General features: G+C 50.6%; 2 protein-coding genes across 2 annotated transcripts; both read right to left on the minus strand.

Moving 5' to 3' along the window:
- Positions 1–956: 956 nt before the first annotated feature.
- On the minus strand, positions 957–3,817 carry UBA52 (ubiquitin A-52 residue ribosomal protein fusion product 1). The gene is made up of 5 exons (XM_055343557.1): positions 3,705–3,817; positions 2,521–2,631; positions 2,169–2,255; positions 1,243–1,345; positions 957–1,149 (listed from the first exon to the last, which is right to left on the minus strand). The coding sequence occupies exons 2-5, from the start codon at positions 2,621–2,623 to the stop codon at positions 1,056–1,058; spliced, it is 387 nt and encodes a 128-aa protein (XP_055199532.1). The 5' UTR covers positions 2,624–2,631; positions 3,705–3,817; the 3' UTR covers positions 957–1,055.
- A 636-nt stretch (positions 3,818–4,453) lies between these two features.
- On the minus strand, positions 4,454–13,203 carry KXD1 (KxDL motif containing 1). Its single transcript, XM_055343556.1, has 5 exons — positions 13,081–13,203; positions 9,791–9,912; positions 8,216–8,368; positions 6,754–6,800; positions 4,454–5,828 (listed from the first exon to the last, which is right to left on the minus strand). The coding sequence occupies exons 1-5, from the start codon at positions 13,141–13,143 to the stop codon at positions 5,599–5,601; spliced, it is 615 nt and encodes a 204-aa protein (XP_055199531.1). The 5' UTR covers positions 13,144–13,203; the 3' UTR covers positions 4,454–5,598.
- Between the last annotated feature and the right edge of the window lie 2,541 nt (positions 13,204–15,744).

Genomic DNA, 15,744 nt, shown 5'->3' on the forward strand with positions numbered 1-15,744 from the left:
TAAAAAAAGAAAACCTGAGAGGTAATATTTTGTCATCTAAGGTAACAGCTATGACAGGAATTGAACAGAGGTTCCAATACTGGAGAGCCCAAAAGGCAGGAATCCAACGGACTATTTAACAAATATGGCAGGTACTGTGTGCTCTCCTCAGAAATGACCTGAAAAGGACCTGTGGAAAGGCCAAGAATCTAGGGTAGGGACAAGGCCAACGGGGTCATTTTAAGTGCAAAGCAGGCCTCGGGCTTTCTGCTGGGGATAGACTAGGTAGTTTGAGCTTTGAGAAGCTTTTCTCCAGGAATAAATGTGGAAAAGACCAGAAAGATGTTGGTGGAGCATGGAACTGTCAACAGGGAGGCGACTCGTGGAAAAACTGAGACCAGGCTTTAGCAGGCACTCCAAGTCTCAGTGGTACTACAGTATTGTTGTCCAGGCCTGGGTTATCATAACACCAAGTCCAAATCACCTTGAGACAAATAAAAGCCTTACCCAGGGCTAGTCCAGGGCATGACAAAGCTCACAATTGTCAGGTGCATCAGCTCTAGTTTTATGAACACCAAGGTCCACCCCTCCAAGGCTGATGTCCTAGGTCTTGGGTGGGGCCCAGGAGATCTTCCTGGTCAGCCAAGAACAGAGGTTTTACCCCAGCTGGAATGTTTGTCTGCCCACCCAGTCCTCCACGGCACAGGAATGGAAGTCATGGAGGGCCCAGCCAGTGACATGGCTGATCTGCAGTCTCATAGGAGCCTGGGCTGGGGGTTCTTTATTCCCATTTATAGATGGCTATGTGGCAGAGGGCTGGGACCATAGCATTTTATAGATGAGACAACCAGAGCCCAAAGGACACAGGACTCTTGAGGGCTAAACAAAATCAAGTAACAGGGAGTTCCCAAGGGAGACACCCACAATGCAACCAGCTCCTCGTTGGACAGACCAGCCACACAGACACCAGTTACTGCTCCAGTCAATGAAAGGGAAACTTTATTGAGGCCCCAGGACCTATTGAGGCTCGGGCAGGAGGCCACCCTGCGGGCAAAGGAAGAGCCGGTGGAGGGGCCTTATTTGACCTTCTTTTTGGGACGCAGGTTGTTGGTGTGGCCGCACTTCTTCTTGCGGCAGTTGACAGCACGGGGGTGCAGGCGAGCATAACACCTTTACAAAGACGAAAGAGACAGGTGAGGGCAAACCCCAACCCCAAGCCCTCCCACCAGGGCCAGCCACCCACCCCTATCTGAGAGTACACACTTGCGGCAGATCATCTTGTCACAGTTGTATTTCTGGGCCAGCTGGCGGAGTGAAGGCTCGATGATGCCACCTCGCAGGCGAAGCACCAAGTGCAAGGTGGACTCTATAGGAGGGTCAAAGAGAGACAGTGACTGAACCTGGCCCCAGCGCCTCAGGAACAGAGCAGGATCCTCCAGACCAGAGCTTCTCAAATGTGATGGGGTATTCTACACATAGATGGACACAACAGCCCAGACCACATCACAGAACCTTCATCTCACTTCCTACTAGCCCTTGGAAAGTCTGAAGCTAATATATGTCAAACATAGTGTGCACAGGGGTTTCCTGACAAGGCAATTTCTAAAGTATGCAAACTTGATCTATTACTTTGCTGAGCAAAATAAATTTAGTTGCTGCAAAAAGTGACATCAAGGAGTGTCTGACTGGCTTAGTCAGTAGAGCATGTGATTATTGCTAACAATAAAATCTTTTTTAGGGGATCCCTGGGTGGCGCAGCGGTTTGGCGCCTGCCTTTGGCCCAGGGCGCGATTCTGGAGACCCGGGATCGAATCCCACGTCGGGCTCACGGTGCATGGAGCCTGCTTCTCCCTCTGCCTGTGTCTCTGCCTCTCTCTCTCTCATGCATAAATAAAAAAAATCTTAAAAAAAAAAAAAAAGAACTGAGCCAGCCAGATGTCCTGTTTTATCACACTTTTGAACAACAAAAAAAGGTCAACAAGAGATGAGAAACCACTGCCACTTGGAAACCTAGAGACCATTAGATGCTTCCCCCCAACAAAAACTTCACACAAGCAAAATTCATTGGCCCCATCTGACCCTCACCTTAAGACAGCCCACCCCACCCCTCATTTGCAGTGAGGCCATCAAAACTTCGTCCTTGGTCCTAGGACTCAAGGGGTCCTGTCCAACCACCCTACCCCCAGTACCTTTCTGGATATTGTAGTCTGACAGAGTTCGGCCATCTTCTAGCTGTTTGCCCGCAAAAATCAGACGCTGCTGGTCAGGTGGGATGCCTGGGAAGAAGAAAGCTCTGTTATGGAGGCTCTGGTGAGTATATTACTGGCAGTTTCCCCTCTCCCCGCAGGGGTGCTCTGGCATTACCTCCAATCTGTCAAAAGGGGAGCTAAGATAAAGAGAACAAGTTCTCTTGTTCCGGAAATCACACAGGGGAAGTACTTGCCAAGGCTGAGGTCTATACAAGTTCAGTACCCATCCTGCACATGACAGTGGCTCCTCTGAGCTGGAGAGGACAGAGCCTCTGGACTCAGCCTAACTCACCCTCCTTGTCTTGGATTTTGGCTTTGACATTTTCAATGGTGTCACTTGGCTCGACCTCAAGAGTGATAGTTTTGCCCGTCAGGGTCTTCACAAAGATCTGCATCTCTGCGTCTGTTGGAAGGTAGGAAGTAGAATGGAGGTGTGAGAAATGCAGGTGCAAGCAGTTTGAGCTCAGGGGCTGGCAAGCCTTGACCCTGCCAGCCCTGTGCCAGCATCAACCACAATTACAGGCGCACCCCAGTGCCCGTTTCCTTCCACCTCTCTAAGCCTGCAGCCCAAACCTGTCTTATAAACAAGATCATGCTTCCTTTACCTTACCCCTGGACCATTATGGCAAAGGGTGTTTCATGGGAACAAGGACTGTGGTTATGCTCCTTGGATCCAGCAAATGAGACTGTCAACTTTGATGATGGAATGAAAAGTACATGGCTGGTGCACTATCTTGCCAGACAAAATTTTCAAGTGTGGTCTGGAGATCCCAGCCTCCCTCCCCTTCTGTAAGCCACATTTGCTCCACAAGCAGCCCTTCCTGCTACCTGAGTGGAAATCCCATTTCAGCAGCCACTCCTCCAACACACTTTCCTCCCTTGCAGTTCTCTCCAACTCCAAGCTCAGACACCCAACACCCTGGCTTCTCTCCCAATTTATACCCAAACTCGCCAGACCATGCTTCCTGCCTTTGCCCCAATCCATAAACGGTATCTGCCAACCACGTGCCTGGTACTTGTTTACACATAATTTCATCGTCCAAAAAAAAAAAAAAAAGTATAAGGTGGACGCTACCACCCTCTCCTTATAGACGTATTAAGACATGTCAGGTAGAAAATAACCTTGTGGTAGGAGGAAGAGAACTTAATAATTCTAAGAGAACTGACGCACTACATGGCCCGGAAAAAAAAACTATAGGCTTCATACCCCTCCTCCGTTAAGGAGTTTGCCCAAGAAGACCATCCACGCCCTCAAGCCTCGTGGGGTAGCTTGGGCTAGCAGAGCACACAGGCCCCCTCTCTCAAAGGCTCGTTCGCATACCGGGACTCAGTCCAGGCTGGGAACCACGGCCTCACGCGCCCATCTCAGCTGACCCGGCCGCCCTGCGGAACCTCGCCCGCGCGGACGGATTCCAGGCCGACCCCTCCACTACTTCGACGCCTGCGACCCCCCACAGCCTCCCGCCCTACCCGTACCTGGAGCGCCGCCGCCACCAAACCGCTCGCCCACCTCGTTGAAGAGAAAAAGGGCGGCGGAACCGGAAACCGCCGATTTGCCGCTGAGAGCGCCTGTGCACTCAGCACGCTGCGCGCTTGCGTCACAATCCGCGCCGCGCCCACCCCCGGCCCCGCCCTGCCGCCATATTGGGTGCTGGCGAACGAAGCCGCGGCGCCTGTGGGCAAGTGTCGCCATCCCGCTTCTGGGTGTAGGACCCGTCCTCCAAGTCACGTGAGGGGGCGGCTACATCTTTCTGGGTATTTCCAGATACCCTATGTTTGTGGGTTGCCAAAAACTGATGGCACACAGCGGCCTCTTGGGGGATGCCTCCTGACGACAGTAGAGGAGACTATTTGTGCTAAAGCCAAGGAATTAAGTAAAGGATCAGCGGGTCCAGGGCTCAGGGGTCAGGACACAGAAGGTAGGAGGAGGCGCAAGGGTGGGACGTGTGAGACACTTGGGAGCCACCTAACACTAGGAGTCAGTTATCTGAAAACTTTCTGGCCGCCGGGAGAGGATGAATTTCAAGGTGGCACTAAGAGCAGTGAGGGCAGGTGGAGCTGGTGCATTCACTCAAGAAAATGGGGTGCGACCCAGGGTCTGTTTGGGGCCATGGAGGACTTTTGTTAGGACTGAGTCTTGAGTTACCTATAGATTTGACAGCGTAGCTCTTTATTTCCTTGAACGCTTACCAGCGCCCCCTATTGACAGGCAAAAGCACACACTCTTGGATCTAGGAAGATGCCTTTAATAACATAATTAAATTTTTAAGTGCTTAAAAGACAAGGGAACTCTACAGTGTCTACTGGGGAATGGGACTCAGCCTGGGTCCCTAAGGAGTCCATCTTGAGACAAATCTGGAGGAGGAGTTTTTCAAAGAGCTAAGGGAATACTTGTGAGCAGTGGGAACAACTGTATGTGTGAGTACATACATAGGTGGTGATAGGAAGTTGGGTTATTATGGTTGCTACTGGAGACTCCCAACAGTAGCCACATCTGTTTCTAGCTCAATGGTACCTGGCCGTTCATACCCCTCCTGTCTCACATCCTGCACTTACTTATCCCCCATACGGCCGCCTGGGACCAAGGATGGAAGGAAGCCACTGCTAAGTACACCCTTCCCTTTTTAGTAACAGAGTCTTTTTATTGATAACTTCCCAACAGCATCTGTAAACATCGGGTACAAAAATATTCCGTTTAACTCTGTTTTCCAAGGTGGCTCAGCTTGCTCCATGGAGGCCCTGGGAGAGGCCTGCTGAGCCCTAGGGGTTCACACCTCTGGTCAGAGAAACACAGGCCTTATCAGGCTTGTGGCTGAATGGCCAGCCTTCATCTTGAGCCTTCTACAACTGTCTCAGAAACCTCCTTGAGATACCGATTGGAGACAGTATTCAATACTTTTGTTGGAAGAAGGGAGAAGGAGACCAGAATTAGTAGGTGCAGGGATGGGCTGGGGTGAACTCAGACAAGACAGTGCTGGTCCACTTTGAGGAGGTGTCGACCAAGGCACTGGGGCAGGGGCTATCTGGCTCTGGTCTCTGGGAGCCTTTAAATGTTGGTTAGAGCAAACTTCAAGCCTGGCTCTGGAGAAGCTCCCTTATGCCCAGCCCAACAACTCCAGCCAAGCTGATCATCCCCTGGCTTGGCAGAAGGGTCTGCAGAAGACATGTTCTCAATGAGGAAGAAGTGGGAATGACAGACCCCTAGGAGGTCCCACACCCTTGGGAGGGAGCCTTGTCCCCTGGGGAGCTCCAGGTGACAGAACAGGGTGGCAAAGCTGCTGATCTCCAGGCAGGGTTACCTGCTGCCACCTCAGACACCGAGGGAGTGCTGCCACTGCCCTGAGACCCCTTGGGGTGCCAGGGAGTAGTATTACTCGCCCGGTGTCTCCTCATCGTCTGTCTGGCTGCGGCCATTGATGGCAGGGGAGCTGGAGCGGACATGGGAGAGGTCCTCGAAGCCAGGGCTGAGGGAGGGCGAGACGGTGTCAGGACTGGTGTCACATGAGCCCGTGCTCTGTTCCGAGGTGGCAATGGTGGTTGTGGTGCTGGGCGGGATGAGGTCTTCATCCTCGTCCTCCAGGAGGGATGCCTCTGGGATGTCTGGGGGATGGAGTTGGTTTAGTCACTATGGTGGGCACTGTAATGAGGGATTTACTGGGCCTATGACCCCTGACAGCTCCCCTGCCACCCAACAGGGCATAATGTGGCCCATTTTACAGAGGAGGAAACTGAGGCCCTGGCAGGTGAGAGGTTTACCTTCAAGGTGCGGCCAGAACCTGGCTTCTCTGGGGTCAAGTCAACATGGGCCTTTGGCCTGAGCCTGAGCCTGGCTCTGCCTTCTTGACTGTGTTGCCAGGACCAGGATGCCTCAGCATTCTGCTCTATAAACCAGGCCTGATAATAGAATTGCCTTTTTTTTTTTTTAAAGGAAGCTCTACACTCAATGTGGCACTCGAATTCACAACCCCAAGATCAAGTCGCATGCTCTACTGACTGAGCCAGCCAGGTGCCCGGACAGAATTGCCCTTGTGCCTGTGGTTGTTAACAGCCTTGGGGTGGGGAAATGTCGGCCCATTTGGCAGAGGGCGCAGAATGAGGCTCAGCATGGGGGGATGCTGCACTGCCTCTGAGAAGTCACTGATCTTTTGGGCTACTTTCCCCCTGTATGAAATGGGATAGTCTCAGCCCACTTCATGGGTGGTTACAGGTAAGAGCCTGCCTCATAGGGCTATGTTAATCCACTTGGGCAAGGACTGTCATCGTTCTTATCCATATTCCCCTGTGTAACCTCCCCCCAGGAAGGGGATCCTGGTCCCACCATCTGCTCTACAGGTGGCCAAGACCAGAAAAGCACCCCCACCCCTGCCCCCTGCTCCAGGTCTCTCTGGATCTACTGCCCATTAGGGCCTGGACTCAGCGTCAGCCCCTGAGGTGACCTTCCAGAAGCCAGCCCTGGGGTGAGGGCACTGGCATCTGCGAGTACAGAGGCCAGGCATGGGGCACAAGAGCCCTGGATGACACTTACGGCTGAAGGCCTCCGGGTGCTGCCTGGCCAGCTTCCCTTTCAGCGTCCTGCAGGGGAAGGGAAGGCATACAGGGCTGAACCTGCCAAGCAGACAGGCTGGGCCTGGTGTACACCAGGAACCCTAACTGCCAGCTCCAGGTGGGTGGGGGATGGGAACCCCCCTCCCCCGGTACCACTTGTCACTGTTCCTGGGCTGGAGGGAGGCCCATGTGCTCAGCCCTGCAGACCTTTCACCCCTGGGCAGATGGCAGCCACCCAGCTGTCACAGAGCTTGCTTGCTTGCTTTATTTATTTGTTTGTTTGTTTATTTATTTATTTATTTATTTATTTCAGAGCTTCTGAGTGTCCTTGATGTTGGGCCTAGCTGGGCCCTCTACCTGCCATGCCCTTCTTATGTCTGCCCTCCTCTGTCCAGATAACCTTCCAGGAGGCTTCCTCACTCCATCCTCAGCAGTCACTCCTCTGAGTGACTTGTTCCAGTTGGTCCCCCATCACTGGGATGAGAGTGTCTGTGTTAGGAGTGATTATCCATTCCAGACACCACGTACCTTGCACATATTAAAATGTTGTTCACAAAGAAATGCCTGCTTCATTTCTAACCAGCTGTTTGTCCTTTTCTCCCCCCAAAGTAATAAAGTCATGTTTAAAAAGAATGATAAAGGGATCTTTGGGGTGGAGTCTCATCCTTGACCGTAGCCAACCAGTCCCCACCAGAAGTACTACCATTGCTGGGTCCCTACCCACAGGGCAACTGAGCAGAAACAACTTTCTTCTTCCCGGGCAATACAGATATGCACAAAGGGTGCCAATACTTGGGGTTCCAGCTCACCCCCAACACCACGCCTGGGCAACCAGCCCAATGAGACGCCCCAGAAAATATGTGCTTTTCTAAATATAATTGGCCCATCGCATGATTTCTGCTCTGCCAGTGGGTGCGGCTGCCCCCAGGGCCGAGGAAGTGACTCCATCAGTAGGGGAACTGTGGGTGCAGCTCTGGCTCACTCCAGGCCCAGGCATGTGGCCACAGTCATTAACAGTGGAACTGATGCAGGCTCTTGAGTGCTGCCTCGAGCATTCTGTGTTTCGTCACAGAAAAAAGCTCAGAAGGGACCGATAAAAAACTGGCAATTTCTTACAACTCTTGAGAGAAGACCTGGATTGGGGGCTGGAGGGACCAGAGGCTTGCCTTTCCCTGGCTGCACTTGCCTGCCTTTTGCATTACACATCTGGTGCTACAGTCCATTTTTTGAAAGATAAATGAAACTTAAATTCAGAAACTTCAAGATTTTTTATCCCAAAGTTCAGAACTTCTCAGATTCTAAGTGAGCGCTAAAGCCTCATAAAGCAAAGGAGCTAAATCTCCTTCATTGCTCTGTTATAGGGAGTGGATGGTCTTCATTGAACAGGGGAGGAACTTGAGGCTCAGAGGGGGAGGCAGAAGCTGGAGGGGCTGAGGACCCACCTGATCCTGCGGAAGATGCTGTCCAGGTCTCGCTTCATCTCCACCAGGGTCCTTGTGTGGTGCAGGAAGCGCTCGCTCATTTGCTGCAGGCGGGCACTTGACAGGTTGTTGAAATTCAGCAGCATCTCGTTGGTCTTCTCAAAGCGGTCCAGCCTGGCAACAGAGAGAAAGCACCAGCCCTACACACAATGCTCTACAAACTTGCCATGCCCCACAAACTAATCATGCTAAGCCCTTTCCTGCTTCATGATCTTTACATGTATTATTCCCTTGCCCTACAAAACTCTACCTGCTGTTTGAGCCATCTAGCAAACTTCTGTTCAACCTTCAAAACCCTACCCAAAAGGCACCTAGGTGGCTCAGTTGGTTAAGCGGCTGCCTTTGGCTCAAGTCATGATACCTGGGTCCTAGGATCGAGCCCCACATCAGGCTCCCTGCTCGATGAGCAACCTACTTCTCCCTCTCCACCACTTGTGCTCTCTTGTGTGCACTCTCTCAAATAAATAAATAAAATCTTTAAAAAACAAAAACTAAGGGGGATCCCTCGGTGGCTCAGTGGTTTAGTGCCTACCTTCAGCCCAGGGCATGATCCTGGAGTCCCGGGGTCGCGTCCCACATCAGGCTCCCTGCATGGAGCCTGCTTCTCCCTCTGCCTGTGTCTCTGCCTCTCTCTCTCTCTGTGTGTCTCTCATGAATAAATAAATAAAATCTTTAAAAAACAAACAAACAGATAAAAACAAACAAACAAAAAAACCCTAAAATCCTACCCAGTACATACTTCTCACATAGCCTTTACTCCCTCTCAAGCAGACTCTGACTCCTTGGACTTCCTAGACCCAAGTTATTCCTCTGGCCCAACCCTGATACCATGGGGCCAGGAAGGTCTGTGTCTGGTTTTGTCTTCCCTGACTGTGGGAGTTCATCAGGCCAGGACTAAATCTGACCCAGACAAACCCAGCACTCTTGTCACAGGATGAGAGAAGTGGAAGGGTATCAGGTCTGTATTGTGTCATAAGTGGAAGGAAGAGCCTTTGTCTTAAATACACAAAAATAAAGCCACAGGAGTCTGTGTTTCCACCCTAAGATTGTGTAAGCCTTTCTTCCCCACAGAGCAGGCTGGAATTAGGGTGAGGCTGTGGTGGTCACATGCCAAGCCCCAAGGAGGGCAAAGGGTGTTGACGGCCCCTCCAAAAGACCATGAGTACTCTGCAGAGGCAGCCTAGGCTCTGAGGGACCAGGTTCCTAATGGGAGATCTGTTCACTGGCTTCCTCAGATCCCCTCCTGCAGCCCCTTCCTATCCCCCACTCCCCACTCCAGGTCTTGGGATAGGAGCTGCTGCGGCCCCTGCCAAGGCATCCGCAGCTGCAAAACCATCCCAAAGCCCTGCTTCCTGTGCCAAGGCTTCGCCTCCAGGCCAGGAAGGAATTTACTTTGGAGCCAGCCGGCAAATTTGCTCATTTCCTTCATTTTATCACCAGTGTGGGCCCAGGGTAGGGGTGGGCAGGGCAAGAATGCTGGCCAGCAAGTGGATTCCTTCCCACGCCCGGGGCCCACAGCCCTTGGCCACCACTCACATGTTCTTCTGAGCCAGGATGATAGCATTGACGTCATCTGTGTTCACCATGCTCAGGATGCGGCTGCAGAAGACCCTCGAGGCCGAGTCCGGGGGGTCCATCTCTTCTTCCTCCTCCGCTGCCTGAAACAAGCAGGAAGAGTCTTCAGTCTATACCAGCCACTGGGGTAGGTGGGATGGAAGGAGGGTCTCAGAATCCCGGGCCCCATGACCATAAGTTGGTCACACCACCTGAGCCACGGCTTTGTCATCCTAAGAATTCAGGGGTGTTGGGAGGACATATCTGCAAATTGCACCCAAGTACATCAGAATTCCATCATCCACCCACCTCTGCGGCCCCCACTCTCCATGGGCCCAAGGCCATGGCCACTTCTACCTGCACAGATCTGTTAGTCTCCTCCCACATCCCCTTGCTTTGCTCATCCCACCATAGGGCTTTGCACCTGCTGTCCCTACAAGTATGACTGCCCCCTCGAATCATCACCACCTCCAGTATCTTCTCTCCCAAGAGGTCTTTGATAACCACTCCCTACTCTGGTTACTTTTAGCACATCGCTTTATTGCTTCATTGGCTCATCTTTTCCTAAAATTCTCTATGTTATCAATTGGCCTTTTTTTTAAAAGATGTATTTATCTTGGAGAGCATAGGTGTACACACACGAAGGGAAGGGAAGGGGGAGTGGGAGAGGGAGAGAATCCCACAACCCCATGATCCTGAGATCATGACCTGAACTGAAACCAAGAGTAGAACCTTAACCAACTGAGCCACCTAGGTGCCCCATCAGTTGACCTTTTCACCAGTTTGCTCCCAAAACATTGTCAGCTGCAAGAGGTATGTCTCTCTTCCAGAGCCCAGCCCAGAACCTGGCTCACAGCAAGGATCACCAGAACTTAGCTTAGCGGCTTTCAAACTCACCTCTAGTTAGGACAACAGACTTTTGTTTTGCTTTTAAAGATTTTATCTATTTATCTGAGAGAAAGGAAGTAAAGGCACATGAGCAGAGGGAAGGAGGGAGGGACAGGAGAGGGAGGAACAGATTCCCCACTGAGCAGGGAGGCTGATGTGAGGTGCAATCCCAGGACCTGGAGATCATAACCTGAGCCGAAGGCAGCAGCTTAATGGATTCAGCCCATTCAGGCACTCCGACGACGGTAGACTTTTATTAACAATTAAAGCCAAGAATTTCAGTCAGTCTGTGGGCCCCAGCAACCTAGATGGCTCTGTGGTTAGGCAGATGAGCATGATGGTGGGTAGGGGCCTCCTGGACCACGCCAGGGCAGGAGGGGCCACAGGTTCAGCACTCACCCTTGAGGGTAGGTGGCAGTGTCCTGCAAAACCTGGAGTCCTGGGCAGCCCCAATGGCCCAGTGGTTTAGCGCCACCTTCAGCCTGGGGTGTGATCCTGGAGACCTGGCATCGAGTCCCACATCAGGCTCCCTGCATGGCACCTGCTTCTCCCTCTGCCTGTGTCTCTGCCTCTCTCTTTCTCTGTCTCTCATGAATAAATAAATAAAATCTTAAAAAAAAACAAAAAACAAAACAAAACAAAAAAAACCCTGGAGTCCTGACATAGCTTGGCTCTGGGGTCCACATATTTAACTGCCAACAGAAAGGCCCAGTTGCAATTTGTTGAGATTCACATACAGGACCAGGAAGGGCTTTCAGAGCCCACTTAACTCTACCCTCCTCTTTATTGATCACTTACTGCATGCTATCAAACCACTAAGCTTCATACACTGAGAACTGTTATCCTTAATCACATATCAAGAAACTGAGACTCAGACACTGAGGAACTGGGTCATTGTCACATAGCCAGTAAACCCAAGTCACAACTCAAAAGCCCACAGTCTGCAGGATCCACAAAAGTGTGACTCTGAACAGATCTTCAATGCTCACCTACGCCAGGACAGCTGCTTCTTACAGCAACTGACTCCTGCCACACTTCTGAATTTTTCCAGGAAAAAAAACAAACAAACCAGAAGTGTGTGTGTGCATGCGTGCGTGTGAAATTGCCTAATTTACAAATGTTAATACTTTTCTCCCTGCAAGCATCAAGGAGGCCAAGAGTTATTTGCAGCCCCTACTGTCTTCTGGAAATAAACTGCCACACCTGGTGAAGTTCCCCTCACCCAATAATCACTGTTTATTGAATTCCTACTACATGCCAAGTACTAACACCCACAGTATCCACATTTCCAAAGAAGTATGATCATATATAAAGAGGACACTTGGGCTCGAAGGGCAGAGCCCTGTGGCAGGAAGCCCCACAGCTAGTGCTTGGGAGGTGCAAGATTTGGACCCGTGGAAAATGGTTCTGCTCCAAAGTAGGGCTCTTTCCTGTCTCTGGGTCCCAGATGCGAAGGCTGAGGGATTCAAGGCACACTCTCCATCCAGCTGCCTTTCTCAGGAAGACTTCGCTAACAGCTAGTCTGGCCCACATACAGGGTGGAAATGACCCAGCAAGAGCTCTGATCCCTGCTCCAAATGTATTTATGAGGAAAACATGCAGAGAGGGAGGCTGTGTGACCTTGGGAGAGTCACCTCACCTCCCTGAATCAGTTTTCTCATCCAGAAAAGGACAGTAACAAAGAATCAGAACTTTACAGTGCTGTCTGTGGGGACTGAAACTAATGGTGATAAGGAGCTGGGCTCAGAGCAGGCTGCTTCTCCATGCAGAGTATGAAGTCCTAGGGCGGGGCCGGGGAACCAGCATTTTAGCCAGGGGCTCCCTGGTACTTCCAAGAACAGGAACAAACACTTGGACAGCACTTCATTTAATCCCCAATCTCCCCTATAAGGCAAACACTATCATCTCCAAGGGCACTAAGGCTCACACGGGTGGGTTCAGTTACCCAAGGTCACACGGCAAGGCAGAGGCGCCATAATTCCATCCGCTTATTTAACAAAATTTAACTTGGCGACCCAACCTTAGCAAAATCCGCGAGTGAGGTGGGACTCGCATAACCCCTCACGCCCCCCCCCCCTGCAAAGCGGGGAAACTGAGGCCCAAAGAGGGCAACGCCCGGTTCCGGGTGACACTGCACAGCCTGAACATAGGCCGCCCCAGCTCCCGCGCCCCGGATCCGGAACCGGCCCGTGGCGCCGCCGGCGCATACATTGCGCGGACGGGGAAACTGAGGCCTGTACGCAGGGGGGAGCCCAGATGTGGCCAGCGGCGCGCCCCACCCCGCGACAGCCCGGGGGCCGCGCCCGACCCGGCCCGGCTCCCCAGTGGTCCCGGCGTCCCCAGCCCCACCCCGAACTCGGCCCCGGCGTCGGTGACAGCAGCACCTGCACATCTGGCGGCCTTGCTCGCGCTTCCGGGATGGCGCCCGCGACGTCACCACGCACCATGCGTGCGATCAGGCGTGTAGGCGACGTGCTTGGGGCCGATATGCGTGCTAGGAGGCGCGGCAGGAAGGGGTGGGGCTTAGGGGCTGCTACTGTTCTCAAGTGCGTCACCACGAATAGCCAATCAAGCAGTCTCTCTCGCGCCTGCGTAGTTTCCAACGCCCGAGATGCCCGGAAGGGGGCGGGCATCCTATTTAGTAGAAGGTAAGACTGAGGTCTGACGGCGGTAGGGACTTCTTCAAGGTCACGCGGTGCCCAAGTGGCCTGCGGTTGAGCCAGACCCAGGCAGCCTGCTTTCTAGGTTGGGAATCAGATTCATCTAGTTCAGAAATCCCTTCTCCGCTTTTGGTGACCTTTCTCTGGTCCAGGATCCCATCCAAGATCTCATGTTGCGTTTAGTCGTGTCTCCGCAGTCTCCACTCTGTGGCAGTTCCTCAGTCTTTCCTAGTCTTTTATGACCTTAATACTTTTTTTTTTAAAGATTTTATTCATTTATTCATGAGAGACACAGAGAGAGAGGCAGAGACACAGGCAGAAGGCAGACCCCATGCAAGGAGCCCCACGCAAGGAGCCCCACGCAAGGACTCGATCCTGGGACTCCAGGATCACGCCCTGGGCCGAAGGCAGGTGCCAAACCGCTGAGCCACCGAGGGATTCCCTGACCTTAGTACTTTTGAAGAGTGCTAGTTTTGTAGACTACTCATCAATATGGGTTTGTCCCATGTTTCCTCATGATTAGACTGAAGTTTCTCACTGGGCAGGAATCCCACAGAAGTGATGTTGTGTCTTTTTCAATACATCATATCTGGAGTCATAGGATATTGATGTGTCTAATTATTGGTGATGTTGACTTTGGTTACTTGCTTAAAGCAATGTCTGCCAGTTTCTCAACTGTTAAGTTACCCTTTCCTCCCTTTCAATAAGTATCTTATGAGATACCTCAAGAGACCATGCAAACACCCTAACTTTTTTTTTTAATTTTTTATTTTTATTTATGATAGTCACAGAGAGAGAGAGGCAGAGACACAGGCAGAGGGAGAAGCAGGCTCCATGCACCGGGAGCCCGACGTGGGATTCGATCCCGGGTCTCCAGGATCGCGCCCTGGGCCAAAGGCAGGCGCCAAACCGCTGCGCCACCCAGGGATCCCAACTTTTTTTTTTTTAATACATTTTCACCCACTAGTTTTAGCATCCATCCATGGTTCTTGCTGGCAACAATTACTATGGTGATTTTCTATTTATTAATCATTAATTGGAATTCTATTATAAACAACAACTGTCCATTCTACTCTAGTTATACATTTATTCAAGTATTTATGTCAATATGAACTCATGAGCATTTTATTTTGTGGGTTACAATTATTTCTTACTTTCCTCTTTTTTTTTTTTTTTAATTTTTATTTTAGGTAGGCTCCGTGCTCAAGGTGGGACTTGAACCCAGGATGAGATCAAAAGTCACATGCTCTAAGGACTGAGCCAGCCAGCAGCTCCTACAATTAATTAGTTACTTTGCTGCCCCTTTAGGTTAGCTTCTATGTTCTTTCAGTATGTCTCCATTTGGGGGGGCACTTGGGTGGCTCAGTCAGTTAAGCATCCAACTCTTTATTTTGGCTCTAGTCCTGATGTCAGGGTTGTGGGATCAGGCTCCTCTCTCAGTGGGGAGGCTATTGAGATTCTCTCTCCTTTTTCTCACTGCCCCCTCCTCCCTTAAATAATTTTTTAAAATTTAATAATATGTCTCCATCTTTCTCTGAGTACTTCCTTACTTTTAGCACTGCAAGATGTTCCATGCTTGGTTTGGAATATCACTGGAATCAGCCATCTCTCCAAAGATCCTGGTTCCTTTTCTTGGAGAATGGTATTCAGAAACCAAGGTCTGGGTGCTGGGTGTGCTCACTGCTCCTGGGGTGTCTGCTCAGAGACCTTCTCAGCAGCAAGAGTTAGAAAATATACATATATATACTAACCAATGCATAAACATTTATATTTCTATATGTTCTTTTTTATGTATACTGAAAACCATGAGTTCATACTGATTCAAAGATGCACTTTAAGTGAGATAATTCAAGTTAAATGCATAAACAAAACAGGGCAAATAGTACTTGCTCAATAAATGTTAGCAATTAATTATCACTAGTTGTTGAGGTCTTATGTTGTGTATATGATATGTATGCATCTAATTTTTCTATGTCTCAGTTTATTAACTATGAGTGATCATAGCATTTGCCTCTTAAGGTTGTTGAGAGCTTGAGAGATCTCTCAAAAGCCCTTGGGTACATGGAAGACTCTTTAAGACCCCTGAAATTAAACATATTTGAGTTCTAATTCTAGCTCTGTCACATCCTAGCTGAGTAGACTTCGGCAAATGGCTTAACCTTATGAAAGCATACAGATTAATTCCTTATAATAAGGCTTGGCCCACTATAAGCCCTTAGTAAACTGAGGATGAAGTATTATTACTCCCATATTCTGCTGCCGTCATTCATTGAAAAGTTAATGAGGACCAGGATTATTATATATTTAGTTTAACAGTATTAAAAATTGTTCAGTAAGCCCTCTAAGCACTTCCCCTGGGGGTGGCCCATATTCTGGGGATCCAGAGAG

This window comes from Nyctereutes procyonoides, unplaced genomic scaffold (genome assembly GCF_905146905.1).
Source record: "Nyctereutes procyonoides isolate TBG_1078 unplaced genomic scaffold, NYPRO_anot_genome, whole genome shotgun sequence".
Taxonomy (NCBI): Eukaryota; Metazoa; Chordata; class Mammalia; order Carnivora; family Canidae; genus Nyctereutes; species Nyctereutes procyonoides.